We start from the raw sequence: 15200 nt of genomic DNA, 5'->3' as shown, positions 1-15200 counted from the left end.
ACACTGATCTGGGTGGAACCCAGAACATGACATCATGGACAAGAGGTGAACTAATGCACAGCTCCTGGTTTAGTGGCAGCCTCACACTTCAGGTGGTGGCTAGCTTGCTTTTGAGACCAGTGTGTTCCCCTTCCTCATCAGCAGACTCCAGAGGGACTGGTGAATAATACAGCTCTATCAGATGTGAGTGTGTTGCCCCTCTCCTAAAGGCCTTGGATGGGATGAGTCTACATACAGAGAAGGCTCCTACCCCACCCCACCTTGCATCGAGGGCAGCTTTACTCAGCCACCTCACTTTAAAAGATCAGCTTTGGTGGCTTATTTATTTTTCCTCTCTACCCAGCCCCAACTCTAATAAGTATTCAACTCAGCCTGGTAACATTATCATTCATATTTCATGGGTGCAAAGCAGGGGAAAGGAGCTTGAATTCCAGCTGGTGCACCAGATTGCCAGTTCCAGCTCAAGTCCCAGAAGAGAAGACTCCACTGTATGTCTGCCGAACCAAGACTGTAAATCAATTGCAGTCTGTAATGTGACAGAGGTGCTGAGGAATACGTGAATGGAGGGACCTGGCTTGCCTTTGCTTTTCATATTCATGCATTCTGTCTGTTGATTGATGCTGGGGGATGGGGGCCTATGGCCCTCCAAATGTTGCTGGACTCCAGCTCCCATCATCCTTGGCCATTGGCTATTCTGGCTGGGACTGATGGGAATTGGAGTCCAACAGGATTTGGAGGGCAGCAGGTCCCCTCATCCCCAGTGTGGTGTTATGGTTAAGATCGGTGGACTCGTAACCTGGTGAACCGGGTTCGCGTCTCTGCTCCTCCACATGCAGCTGCTGGGTGACCTTGGGCTAGTCACACTTCTCTGAAGTCTCTCAGCCCCACTCACCTCCCAGAGTGTTTGTTGTGGGGGAGGAAGGGAAAGGAGAATGTTAGCCGCTTTGAGACTCCTTTTGAGTAGTGATAAAGCGGGATATCAAATCCAAACTCTTCTTCTTCATCTATATGCTGTATTGTTGACTTCATGGCTGGAAATGGCAAGTTCCAGCAGAGGCACCTGAACATTTGCACCCCAAATTGCTTTTAAAAATATAGCAGCAACATACAATACAGAATATATGGGATGATCTCTTTTTAAGACCACAGGATTGTGGCCATAATATTTTAAAGTATAGAATTCAGGCAGAGACACAAGATTGGATATGATTGTGGTCATCTTCATTACAGCAGTCAATAAATAAGGACCACTTTTCTAGACAATTATTTTCTTGCTCATTTTGCTTAGATTTTAAAAAGTGTGCACACACGAAAACCTCACGAGTTTTGCATTCAAAGCGATCTCCCTAATTTTTGTTGGCCATTCTGATCTCTTTAGAGCAGGGGTCAGCAAACCTTTTCAGCAGGGGGCCGGTCCACTGTCCCTCAAACCTTGTGGGGGGCTGGACTATATATATATATATATATATATATATATATATATATATATATACACACACACACACACACACACACACACACACACACACACACACACACATTCCATTGAATTGGAGTCCAATGGATTTAGAAGGCGCTTGGGCCGGATCCAGCCCACGGGCCTTAGTTTGCCTACCCATGCTGAGCTGAGGGGACACCTCTTAAGTAAAACACAGAACCCAGAGAATTACAGCAAGCAACAGCAGATCCAGTTAGCAACCCGGTTTATTAACTATTGCAATAGGTCAGTCTTGCCAACCAATTGCTCAACAGAACCAGTTAGAAAAGATTGCCTAGAGGCAAATCAGAACAAGGCTTATGCTGTAGTTCAAATACAGCAAACAAAGAGTCCTAAAACCTCAAACATTCTTCTACATACATCAAGAAATTTGCAGGTCATGTATAAACATGTATGGCTCCAATCTGCTCCCCCACAATTACCTTGGGGTGCCCCAGGTGCCCAGGCCATTTGGGTCTCAAATGTCCTACTTTATCAGTGTTTCCTTAGCAACCAGACCTTTGATGGGATTGTTGACATTTCTGTCTCTATCTCACTTCTCTTCTTCCCTGAGCTTTCTCAGGAAGCTTCAAGGAGAATTTTGGATTTACACCCTGATACTAACTAGAACATCTTTAATGACCATTTGTGCCACTTTCAGGGTTAGAGGGGTTTCTTCTTTATAGCCTAGAGACCACAGGGGTTTAAAAATGTTATAAAATGTCAGTGATGCATTCTATCTTTCTAAAGGTTAAGTACCATTAATATTTGAAACATAATGGAATCAAAATGTCTACCCTGGGTTCCTGATTCTTATGTCAGGGATACCTTCAAGAAGAAGACCCACTCCCTGGTTACCTCCACCACCATGAGCTCCTCTATCTAATCCCGTGTATAATACTCTGCAATCTGACCATCCTTTAGGTGGTGTGTCTTAAGTTTCCTTTCCTTTTTTTCATTGAGCAGGTGCAAAACATCTCCCAGTCCATGGAGGTGCTGGACCTTCGGACCTATCGGGACCTGCAGTATGTTCGCAATACTGAGTCGCTAATAAAGGGGCTGGACTCCAGGCTGAAAGTGGCCACAGAGAGTCAGAAAAATCTGAATGCCAAAAGTTTCCAGGTAACTCTTCTGCTTGGCCAAGTCCTTCCTGATCTACATAGTCACTATCTCTGGAGGCACATTGTTTGTGGACTGGTTTTCTGATGCTGGTGGGTTCCTAGAGTATTATTTTAATTGCTAATGTTGCTGTTTGAAAGCCAGTTGAGAATGAGAAGGTGTTGGGTGGTGTTTATCACATATGCCTGATGGAAGCAGGTGTGGCCCTTCAGAAGTTGTTGGACTACAGCTCCCATCATCCCTTACCATTGGACATGCTGGGGGCTGATGGGGGGTTAGAGTCAAGACACATTCAGAGGGATGCAATTTCCCCATTGGGGAAGAATACAATAACAAAGAGGAATAAATTCAGCTTGCAGCCTTCAACTTCCAGCCTTCCCTCTTTAGTTAGACTGGTACTAAGCAGAAAAAAGCACATTACAGATGAAATTCAAAAAATTAGAATATCGTGGAAAAGTCCATTTATGTAAGCAATTGTTTTCATTAGCTACTGGAGTTTAATATATGAGATAGACTCATGACATGCAAAGCGAGATATGTCAAGCCTTTGTTTGTTATAATTGTGATGATTATGGCGTGCAGATGATGAAAACCCCAAAGTTGAAATTGTTAATTTGGGGATCTCATCAGCTGTACGCCATAATAATCACAATTATAACAAATAAAGGCTTGACATATCTCGCTTTGCATGTCATGAGTCTATCTCATATATTAGTTTCACCTTTTAAGTTGAATTACTGAAAGACATGAACCTTTCCATGATATTCTAATTTTTCGAGTTTCACCTGTATGTATTCCCCTCCCCATTGTAGCTTAGGAGGGGAATGATTTTGAGTAGGAAAGCAGGTGGAAGAAGGAATAAACACACCTTTTGACTCAGTTTCACAGCCACCTGAGGCTACTCCATTGCATGCATTGAAATTTGCACTTCTCCAAATATTTGCTATGCAATTCTCTGAACATAAATGCATATCTATGCATACCAGTGCATACAATAGTGAAAATAACACAAAATATGCTTTATATTGCAGTGTAGCCAAAGGAGATAGAGGCATGAGCTGTGCGGCTTTGAGCCTGACAGCTGCAGCAGCCAAGGCACTGATTAAATATCAGAGCAGCAGCCAACAGCTTGGTTGGTTTTAGTCACAGTGTGTAGGCAGTGGGGCCCCAAGGGCTGCTGGTAACCCAGCCAATGGAGCAGGAGTACAGCCCAGGCACCCCTGCTGGGAAATCAGGGGACAGTGAGAAGAAATGTGGCAAAAGAGGAAGGGGCAAACTGGGCATGGTTCCTACTCAGCAGCTGCTGGAGTGTGAGGTGGCAGTTTGGGGGAATGACCAAGTGCTGCACAAATTGGTCATAATAAAGTGATTGATTAAAAGAGAATGAAGAGGGCAGAAATGGAGTGGTGATTTCTATCAAAGCATTGATGGAAAATAGCCCAGCTGCCATTTCTTTTTGGAAGAAGCAGAAGTAGACTGACTTATCCAAAATGGAAACGAAAAACACCTCTCAATGCATAAATAGATAAAAAATAAAAAATAAACAAGTCATTCTAGGCTCTGGGCAGATTGGAAAGAGAAATGAAGCAAACTGCACAATCGACTGTTAGGAGTAACATGCCATTGAGAATTTAAGAACATAACAAGATTTGCTGGATCAGACCACAGATCCATCAAAGCCAACATCCAGTTTCCACAGTGGTCAGTCAGACGCCCCTAGGCAAGCCCACAAGCTGGACCTGAGTGCAAGAGCAGACAGCCTCTGACACTGGAGGTGGAACACAGCCATCGTGGCTGACAGTCAAGCATTCCTTGTATGAGGCTGAATTGATTGATTCTTCAATTCAGACTGCAAACATTTGTGAAATTTGCATATTGTGGCATTTGTCACCAAGGAAGCAGATAAAAAAATAAAAATGTCAACTGGCAGGAAGAAAAATAAGACAGGCCAGTTTTGCTTAACATAATTTGGGTAGAAATGTAGTGAATGGCAGGTAGGATACCCCTGCCTCCCCATCTGGTTGATTTGAAAATAGTTGTGCTTTTGCAATTTGTTGAAAAAGTGTTGGTGCTGTTTTATACACTGTTGTTTATGTTTTCTTGTTTGGCATATCTTGGTCATATATTTAAATGGGACACATTGGCAAGGGAGAATGCAGGCTCCCCTTCCATGAGCCCAGTTGAGAGCTTGGTGCAGAGGGAAGAGGCTTGAGTTCAAGGAACAGCTACACTTTGCAGCAAGGAGAAGTGTCAAACCCCAAGACAGCAACAGGCATTCTGCCTCTCAATGGGATAATTCAGAAGGCATTTAGAAATTCCCAAGGTGCCTTTGTGCACCCACAGAGGATGGGAATCCAAAGTGCATCACATATAAATATATACAAGCCTGTATGAAGCTGTCAGACCCTTGGTCCATCTAGCTACGTTCTGTCTCCTTTGATGGGCAGTGGCTCTTTCAGGGTCCCATTGCTACATGCATACACTTGGTCAAGGAATACAAGCTCAGGAAACACCATGCCCAAAGTATTTGACCGATTATCAAAAGTTTTCCAGGATCTGAGTTTTCTTTGATGTGCAACAATAAAAGAAATGCAGGAGAAGCAAAGAATGAGCCAGCCACAAACAAACCATGCTTTAGAACATCCTCAGCAGAGATGGGTATGGTATGGACCAAGTTTTGAAAGCATGTTGTGAAGGCAAGGCTTTCTGGGACTTTGGGGAAATGGTACAAATCACCATTACAATGTGGAGAATAGTATATGTGCATTTTGACTCATCTTCTGTCTTACAAGTGTTAGAAACTTATTGTTTAAATAAAGGTTGAGGGTCATGGTTCATGCCTAAGAACCACACCTTTGGTTAATCTAGTCTAGCATTACAGATTAAGACTCTCAGCTGCTTGCTTTGGTCTCAGGCATGTGCCTTTCCCATAATCTACTACCTGACTGCAAGGATTGAAAATGGGGCCTTCTTATGCAAAAGCCTGTGCTCTGCTGGGCCACAGCTCCCATCACCCCTGTCCATTGGAGTTGATGGGAGCTGGAGTCCAACAACATTTGAAGGGCAACAGGTTGGGAAAGGCTGCCATAGGCTATCCCTCTAAGACTCCAGACTGCCTTTGCCAGTTTCCTTGGTGAGGTTTGTATTGTGGCTGGTAAGGTTCATATTGAACCGTCAAGTGTGACAGCATCAGATAAACCTTACATAACATAAAGTTTTAAAAGAAACTTGTACTTTGCATAGAGGCAGCTGGGAAGTTAATATGTTCAGGTGTATATGTTCCATAACACCTCTTTCTTTGGGCTGATAATGAGGCTGCACCTCCAGCCACATCCTGAAAAGGGGAACAGCCATGCTGGTCACAGTTCTTTGAGCACTTCAGCACCATGGACAGCAGAAACCTGGGAAAGCTGACTGTAAAAAGGCAAAAGTTGTCCAGTGAGGCCAAGCTATAAAGGCAGCTGTCTCAGCAAATGAAAGTGATCTGTAGAAAATGTAACTTGAAAAAAGAGACATTGCACATACTTTTGTAAGAAATCTTTAATAAAAAATACATTAAAATAAATAAATAATAAAACGGAAATTGAGGCAAGGAATGCCACTGCAGCAAATCAGCCGACCAATTTTCATTTTCTTCCCCAAGGATGCTCAATGTCAGTGGCAGAGAAAAAGACCACTTTACAATGCAATTCTTTGCACATCACATCTACTAAGAAGCAAATCCCACTGAGCTGGATGGGACTCACTCCCAAAATAATTTCCTATGCGGTCTTATGGCAGCCTTATTGAACAAGTCCATGTCTATCGTTCTCATGGCTGGTGCTTAGCAAGCCATAGGACTACTCTGTGTATTATACAGAGAAAAACCCACATTCACCATTGATTGCATGCTCGAGGGGGGATGGTAGCCAGTCACTGTTCTCCGATTAGTGTACCTGATTGTTTGCAGACATGCATTTGCCAAATGCATGTCTGCACATAACACATTTAAAATGCCCACCTGAAAGATATGAAGTGGTTGAATAGCACCAGAAGTGGTTACTGACTGTTTCTGGGTCTTTTAGAAGCAACTAGCATTTTTCCTTGTTGGAGCAATTTCACTTTGGCCTTTCCCCAGAGTCAGGGCATATGCTGCAGAAGGTGAGCCAGGGAACTGATTGCTTTGCCTTGGAGCTGGTTGCTCTTGGTACTCTCTGTTCACAGACATAACTCATGAATCAGCCAGAGGAGTATCACATTTGCAATTAAAAAACCAAGCGAATCAACAAGCCCCCTTTGCCTCCCTCCAGGCACCTGTGAGAAGGAATCGGTGCTGCTGATAAATGAGCCCAGGCCATCCATATTCTGGGCCCTTTGCCATTCAATTACCTTTCCTGGTAATTTTTCAACCCCAGCCAGAGTGATTAGAGACATTTTGCTGAGAATAATGGGCCTCTGGTGTATGTGCATGGTTGAGAGTGCAGAAGTGAGCCAGAGAATGCCATGCCGTCTCAGAGACAGCTGGGATGGGGGTGGCCCCTTGGAAGGTCTCTTGATTAGACAGCTGGCCTGTTAGGGTCTATGATTCCCCTCTAGATCCATGTGCCAACATTTGATAGGTCCAGGTGCATGCTGGGTTATGATCAGTTCAGGGCTAGCACTTGACCAGTGGGCCACCTTGATGAAGCCGAGCTCTGTGGGGGGAAATGTTCCACCACCACCACCACCATCATCATCATCATCATTTTTAATTTGTATACCGTCTTTCTATCTTACAATACTCAAGGTGGTTTACAAGCTGAAGAAACAAAAAATTTACCAGTTTCTTGGGTCCCAGAACTTGGAGTCCATAGTGGCCTTGGTTCTCTGAACAAAGTCACCTCAAGAGAGGAGACCTGGTCAGCAAGAGTGTCTTCTGACCTTTCTCCAGATCCTGAACTGGTTTTTCAGTGCCTGATTGATGCCCAGCTCAGCCTTTTGGTTGGTCTCTAAACCTATATAAACTCATTTTGCCAGCTCAGCCTGCGCTGAAGTCCTAGCTTATGCTGCTTCAGTGACTTACGATCTTCTACTTCAGGGTCATCCTTTCTACCTAGACACCATTAACCTAATCTCTCTGCTGCTTTCACTTTCTATCCACCCTTGCCTGGGTTATCTTCCTATCCTTGGGAACATAGGGAACCACTTTATACTGAGCCATGTCATTCATTCATTCATTCATTTACTCAGTGTTTTCTACACTGGCTAGTAGTGGCTCTCCAGGATTTCTGGCAAGGTTCTCTCCCAACTCTCTCCCAGGATGCTGGGGATTGAACCTGAGGCCTTCTACTTGCAGAGCAGGTGCTATACCCATTGAGCTACAGGCTTTCCCCTTGAGCCTGAGTGCTACTCCACCAAGTGCTGGCTCCAGTTTTGGTGGGGGAACTGGTCAAGATGCCCTTGGTGCAGGCACCTCCCTGGGCCCACCTCCTTACCATTGCTCACCACTGCCCATTGTTTGTAGAAGGAGAGGGCAAGGCTGCTGCTCTCTCTCCTTGGTCTTGGCACAGCTCACATGCTTGGAGAGGGCAGATAGACAGGTAGAAAAAGCAAGGAGGAGGAGGAGGGAAAGGATCCCTAGGCAGAAGGTTGTAGCTCTCAGCAGTTGCCCAACTATGCTGACCCAGCCCAAGGCCTAGTCCCATGAAACCATTGTTCAGATGAATTCTACTGACCCACCCATGCTGACACCAGTGGAACCACATTCTGTTTCCCATGACTACATGGTAACCAGACACCTGACACTGGATGTGATGGTCTTTGGCTTAAAAAAAGAAAAAGAGGATCAGTCTGTTGAAGGCCAACATTCATGTTAGCCTATTGGACCCATAATGCTCCAAGGCAAGATGTCTGCAAACAGGGGATGGACAAGAAGGAAAGGCTATAACTGCTTTGGAGCCTCCCAACCTTTTGGTTGGTCATAGTTGGGAACTGGATCCTAGATGAGTAGACCTTTGGTAAGGCTATAGCTCAGTGGTACAACATCTGCTTTGCGTGCAGAAGGTCCTGGGTACAATTCCTGGCTGCTCCAGGTAGAGCTGGGAGAGATCCCTGTCTGAAATCTGAGAGCTGTTGCTGGTCATTGTACACAGTACTAGGCTAGATGGAACAATAGTCTGACTCTGTCTAAGCTGGCAGCTTCCTGTGCTCCTAAGTAGGGCAGGGCTCACGTTCTTGTGATAGTAGGTGCTCTCATTATCTTTGCCCCTTCTTTCTCTCCCAGACCAGTTGCCTAAAAAACATATTCCACTTGGATAGCCAAAATGGGCCAGCCAGATATGGAGCCTGGCCTGTTCAAAATAAGACTCTATTCCTACCTACCACAAACACAGAGAGACAGTCTGAAAAGCACTGTATGTTTTTGCATGACTTTTTCACCCCAAGGTCACTTCTCATCACTGTGCCCTGGGGCGCAGTCAACACTCCAGTTTTGTTGGCACATGCAACACACCCCTCTCTCCAACCCCCGCCACTCCATTCACATCTCAGTTCTCTGAACTCAGAAGGTTTTTTTAAAATTGTTTTGTGATATATTTACCTAAGAATCATATTTACTCAAAGTGGAGTGGCGGGGCTTCATACTCCAGCACTGGGGGGCGGAGAGCGGGTGGGGGCGGGGCTGGCGCACGTCCTGGGGACGGGGCGCGCTGCCTGCAGGGGCGGGGCACCCAGGGCGGGAGGGCAGCCGCGATGGCACCCTACTGGAGTCGTGCTGCTGGGGGCGGTGCACTCCCCCCACACTCCTCTTCCTCCGCCAGTGGGGACAGTGCACCTAGTGCCCACCCCACAACTGGATTATTATTTTTTAATGCAACAAATAACTTCTATCCATGGCTTGAGGAGGATAATTCATATCAGCTTAGCAAAAGGGGAAGCAATAACCAAAATGTGAGGTTTTGCTATCAAGGGTTGCAATCCACTTGCATGCCATATTTTCATACCCCATTCTGTTCACACACCTAAAGATATAAATATTTATCTTAGCTCAACCATTTCCATTCCCCCCTACCTCTTAGGGACACAAGAACTGCCTTACACCAAGTTAGGCAATTGGTGCACCTAGTTCAATACTGTTGACAATGACCAGCAGCAGCTCTCCAAAGCAAGAGTCCTTCACAACCCTACTTGGATACACCAGGGATTGAACCTGACACCATTTGCATTTAGAGGATGGCCCTTTCCCCCTCTGACAATTTCTATATGTTCAGCCTTTCTCTTTATAGAATTTGCTTCACTTTTAATTTAGCTTTCTTGCTTCAGAGAACTGGATCTCTCCTCCTTTTTTTGTTCACCCCAATTTATTTGCTCTTTGACTCCCATTATTGTCTTTGTTTAGTCTGGATCTTTTTGTTCCACAATTCCTCTTGGAAACTGAGGCTAGCTATCCCTTCCCTAGGCATTGTCAGTGAGCAGTAGCTTCCTTCCACTGGATGTGCCCAAACCCCAGCCTCTGCCCCTTGCCCCTTGCATAGCAATGCTGGCCTGGCATTGGCAGTCCAATTAGAATAGATGAAGCCTTTTTGACATACCAACACACTGGGTCATGGGTGCCATTTGTCACTGGGGCCGCAGGAATGACCAAGCTGACTGTAAGTGGAGCAGTCACTGGCAGGTTGAGGTGGAGATGCAGCCATCGGGCAGATGTTCCACAGTATCAAGCTGTTGGGATCTTAATCAGCTCTCATGTACAAACAAGCATTAAATAGGACACTTTAAGTCAAGAGGGCAAGGTGGAAGCCTCTGATGTTGAGATAGCAACCTACACAATGATTCAAAGAGGTTTTATTACCCTGGCAGTAAGAGCTGTTTGACAGTGGAACAGACTCACTTGGGAGGTTGTAGACTTGCCTTCATTGGAGGTTTTTAGCAGAGGTTGGATGGCCGTCTGTCATGGGTGCTTTAGTTGAGATTCCTGCATTGCAGGGGGTGGGACTAGAGGACCCTCAGGGTCCCTTCCAACTCTTCCATAGAATGATTCTATGATTCTATCTAGCCCATGTCACTCACTCTTCCACATTGGCACAAGCATAAAGTGGTGGCAGACGAAAAGTTCAGTATTAAAACCAGGTTCATTCCACGTAAACATGGAAGTGGAAGCATCATGCCAAATGGTCTGCCTTAAAGTGTAGTGAGTACTTTAAAGATATCCACACATAATTTTTATCATTTCCACCCCAAATTTCTGCCATTTTGATTGGAAAAAAATATTTATTAGGGAGCATAATGAGGTATGATACATGTTAGATCATAACATTTTAAACCTAACTTGTACACTTACATATACAGTCATACCTCGTGTTGCATCTGCTTCATGTTGCGTCTTTTCGCGTTACATCCTGCAGCAACCCAGAAGTACCAGAATGGGTTACTTCCAGGTTTTGCCGCTCATGCATGCGCAGAAGTGCCAGATCATGCTGCGCACCTGCACAGACACAGCACTTCGAGTTGCAGGCATTTCACGTTATGGACCGGCCTCCAGAACGGATCCCGTCCGTAACATGACGTACCACTATTGGCATTACAGAAATTAATTTTTAAAAGGCATCCAGTTCTTAATAGATTAAGCCTCTGTTGTTGTTGTTGTTGTTGTTGTTGTTATATCAGGATATGTTCCTGCCTTTTTCTTTAAAAAAAAATTCATTGGTTTTACATAATTTTATACATTTCAACTTTAACCATTTCAAAACATTAAAATAAAAGATTCTTTTAAACCATGGGTAGGCAAACTAAGGCCCACAGGCCGGATCTGGCCCAATCACCTTCTAAATCCGGCCTGTGGACGGTCCAGGAATCAGCGTGTTTTTACATGAGTAGAATGTGTCCTTTTACTTAAAATGCATCTCTGGGTTATTTGTAGGGCATAGGAGTTCGTTCATTTCTCCCCTCCCCCCCCCAAAAAAATATAGTCCGGCCCCCCAAAAGGTCTGAGGGACAGTGGACCGGCCACTTGCTGAAAAAGTTTGCTGACCCCTGTTCAAACCTTTGGACTTCCCTCCCTCCATGGGTTCCATATTCAAAGAAAAATTATTCTTTTTCCTTTTCCTGCATCTTTTACTGTTATCTATCTGTTATACAGTGGTACTTCTGGATGCGAACAGGATCCATTCCGGAGCCCCGTTCGCATCATGAGCAGAATGCATCATGAAGAGTCACGTCTGCGCATGTGCGCGATGCGATTCGGCGCTTCTGCGCATGTCATTTTGCACGTCTGCGCATGTGCAAACCACCGAACCTGGAAGTAACCCATTCCGGTACTTCTGGGTGTCTGTGACTCCTGCAGCAGTAGCCATCTTAGAATTCCATTCCTTATCTTTAAATAGATAGTCTTTCATCAACATATGCCAAAAGAAATGAACATTGCCGTGTATCACTCCCTTTAATAGCAAACGTAGGTGCTGGGTGCCAGCAGAATTGGAGCCAAAATAAAGCAACCGAGAAGCAAAAAGGAAGTATTAGAGTTTTCTCCCTCCACAGTCTGAATACCAGTGGCTAGGAATCAACTGGTGGGGAGAGAACAGTTGCCCTGGGTCCTATGTGTGGGCTTCCAATGGACATCTGGTTAGCCACTGTGAGAACAGGATGCTGGACTAGGTGGCCCATTGGCCTGATCCAGCTGGGTTCTTTGAGTGTTCTTATGAATGTTTGGGGGAATCCATCTGAAAGTGCTTAGACAACCCTCCTCCAGCAAACAAACAAACCCCACAACAGCAAGCCATCACAGTGAGAACTGAGCATGCCCAGTAGTCTCAATATGGTGCTTGCCAGATAGAAACAAAGGGCTAAAAAAGGAGGGTGGGTGGAAAGAAATATTGTGGACAAGGGCATGGCTGCCTGGACCCCTGAACAAAGAACACCACCTATTAAGAAGTGAGCAGAATACGCTGCAGCATTGGGCTGCTGGTCCTGCTTTTTTCTGATTATGACTTATTTTTTGTACATTTATTCAAGCGTTCATATTTCTTCTAAAATCCACTACTCCTTATACACTTAATATCCTTATTTCTTTAATTCTGTTTTCTTTATATTATAACTTTTTCTTTTTAACATATATATATATAATAAATCATTCCCGAACAATTCTAAACCATGCAGCTTTCATTGCTTGCTTACATTGCAGAAAGTTTCGTTTCTCCAGTGTCTTTTTCATGCATGGCCAGAAATGTGGGCAGACACGCTCCAGTTTCCCCCCCCCCCATTGTTATGCTCTCTGTTTGCTCTGGGCAAGGGGGAATCACTAAATTGTTTAGAAAATATACTGTTTCTGGGGTTGGCAGAGTGAATGGGTCAGCTTATCCCTTTGCCCCTCCAGCATTGTGTGGTATCTGAGAGGAAAGAAATTTCTACTCAGTTTACTCCATTTTTCATCGTTTTATGTTTTCAGCTATTGTGCCATCCATTCCTTTTGAGAGCACATTTGTATAGCCAGAAATTCTTTTTTTTTCCACCCAAGAATAGGTCTTTCTTTTAAAGCAATTAATTATTATTATTATATTTTCCTGCATTCTCTCCCCCCCTGCCAAAAAAAAACTATCCTGTTGTTCACTCTTGTCCTCTTCCTGAGCTCATTTTTAGGGCCCAGAACTTCCACAGGTCACAGCCAAAGCACCCGCGACAGATGGCCATCCAACTTCTGCTTAAAAGCCTCCAAGGAAGGAGAGCCCACCACCTCCCAAGAGAGACTGTTCCACCGTAGGAGTGTGGGAATTTAGGAAGCGGTGTTATACACAGTCAGACCAGTTGGCCCATCTAGCTCAATATTGTCTACAGTACACTGACAGGCAGTGGCTCTTCACGGTGGACAGGAGCCTTTTCCACAGCCCTACCTGGAGATGCCAGGGATTGAACCGGGGACTTTCTACCAGTAAAGCTTGCATTCCATGCACAAGTGATGTCCCTGCTGGCTACTAATAGTCAGAGTGATGCAGAATGAACACTTCAAATGTGCCATTATGAATGCTAGCTTGGATCCTTTAGCCCATTATCTGTCTCTGTCCTATATCAAGTGGCAGACTGGAGCACTTATGCCCAGGTCGATACACTGCCTGCTAGATGGGTCAGCCTGCTTCTTGGAAAAATAGGCTTGAGTGCTTCTTCACAAGTACACCCATCCTGGGCTAGGCATGGCAGCTGCCTGCTTAATGTTGAACCTCTCCCAGAGCAAACCAGCAACTAACTACATGTCCTTGTGCACAGGGAGCAAAGATCTTCACTTTGTGTGCATGCTCCCAAATATCACAAGGAAGCTGCTTGATACCAGGTCATCCTCTTCATCCACCTGGTTCAGTGTTGTCTATTGTGGCTGGCAGCAGCTGCCCAGGGGCACAGGCAGTGGTTTTTCACATTAACTGCTTTTGGATCCTTTTCTTAAAGTGGATATGCCAATGGGTTGGACATGGGACCATCATATGCTCTGCTGAGCTATGTTGTTGTTGTTCAGTCGTTCAGTCGTGTCCGACTCTTCATGACCCCATGGACCAGAGCACGCCCCTTCTCCTTGTGCCCTCCTTGTCCTGAGCTATAGTAAGTGTCAGAGCCTGGCTTCTCATATCTTGAATCAGATCTGGACTGAGTATTCAGCTCCAGGGGATCTGGAATGCAGCCAGTGGAAGATACTGAATGCATACACTTCTGGATAATATGCTAGGCTAGGCTGCTGCCTGAGACCATGAAGCTCCTGGTTCAAGACCCATCTGCCTTTCTTGGTATTTTTGCTTTGGTATTACCTTCCTGAGAACAAAAACAGATATGGAAGAATGACATTAATTGGGGACGTGGGACCTGGGAGAACCAGGTAATGTTGGTATGTTGTGGGACATATTTGGGGGTGGGGTAATGCTAGTCTGGACACCCCACTTGCCATAAACAGAAGCACCATGAGATCAGGTAGAGTAGAGCCTACTTTGCCAAAACAGAAGACTGTTCTGCTCTTTAAAGAGTTCCCACCTTACTTTTTGCAGCTTCTCAGTAAGAACAAAATTAAAATCAGTTAATAAAGGGGCAATTTATATATTCAAAAGAGTCAAGTGTTAAAGCTTTTCCTGGACTGTACCATGTTAGGCTGCAACTGGGGGGGGGGGGGTGTCACAAATTTTGAGTTTCCTTGAACAACAGCCTGGCCAGGGGAGGGTGGAACTTGCTGTCCCTTGGCGAAGAGTTACCAGACTCTGGTGCCATATGCTGCATACCAAAGCTAGCAGGACAGGAGGAATCACCCAGCATAGTCATCTTGCTCACATATTGGGGTGAGTGTGTGTGTGTGTGTTCTGGATCAGGGCTGACCTATAAGCAGCTATCATATGGGAGCTGAGGGATGCAGTAAAGCCAGGGAGACCTTGTTGCTCAGGCCAGGTCTCAGCCCAAATGGAAGGCATTTGATAGCCCTTCCTGTCTAGGAGCGCCCCATTAGCCAGGGTGGGGCCAGACCAAAGCTTGAGAGTTCGTACTCCAGCCACCCCCAAAAAGATGTTCCAAGCTGCAGTTTCAGAAGCTCACCACACGGGGATGCTGCAAACAGAGCCAAAGTTCCCCAGTTCTAGCCCCAGGAGTCCCTGACACATAACACAGAGAAGCATTCAAAATACTGCAC

General features: G+C 45.2%; 1 protein-coding gene across 3 annotated transcripts in view; it reads left to right on the top strand.

Annotated features, from left to right (window-relative positions):
• OLFM2 (olfactomedin 2) overlaps positions 1-15200 on the top strand; it is a 170660-nt gene that overhangs the window by 132743 nt on the left and 22717 nt on the right. For 2 of the 3 annotated variants that reach the window (XM_033136633.1, XM_033136617.1), the window contains exon 3: positions 2441-2599. In XM_033136633.1, the coding sequence (XP_032992524.1) occupies positions 2441-2599 (159 nt within the window). The remainder of the gene's footprint in view (positions 1-2440; positions 2600-15200) is intronic. The other variant, XM_033136626.1, reaches the window with a different exon arrangement.

Source organism: Lacerta agilis, chromosome 2 (assembly GCF_009819535.1).
Source record: "Lacerta agilis isolate rLacAgi1 chromosome 2, rLacAgi1.pri, whole genome shotgun sequence".
Taxonomy (NCBI): Eukaryota; Metazoa; Chordata; class Lepidosauria; order Squamata; family Lacertidae; genus Lacerta; species Lacerta agilis.
The sequence above is the reverse complement of the archived record's forward strand: the minus strand, read 5'-3'. Positions and strand labels throughout refer to the sequence as shown.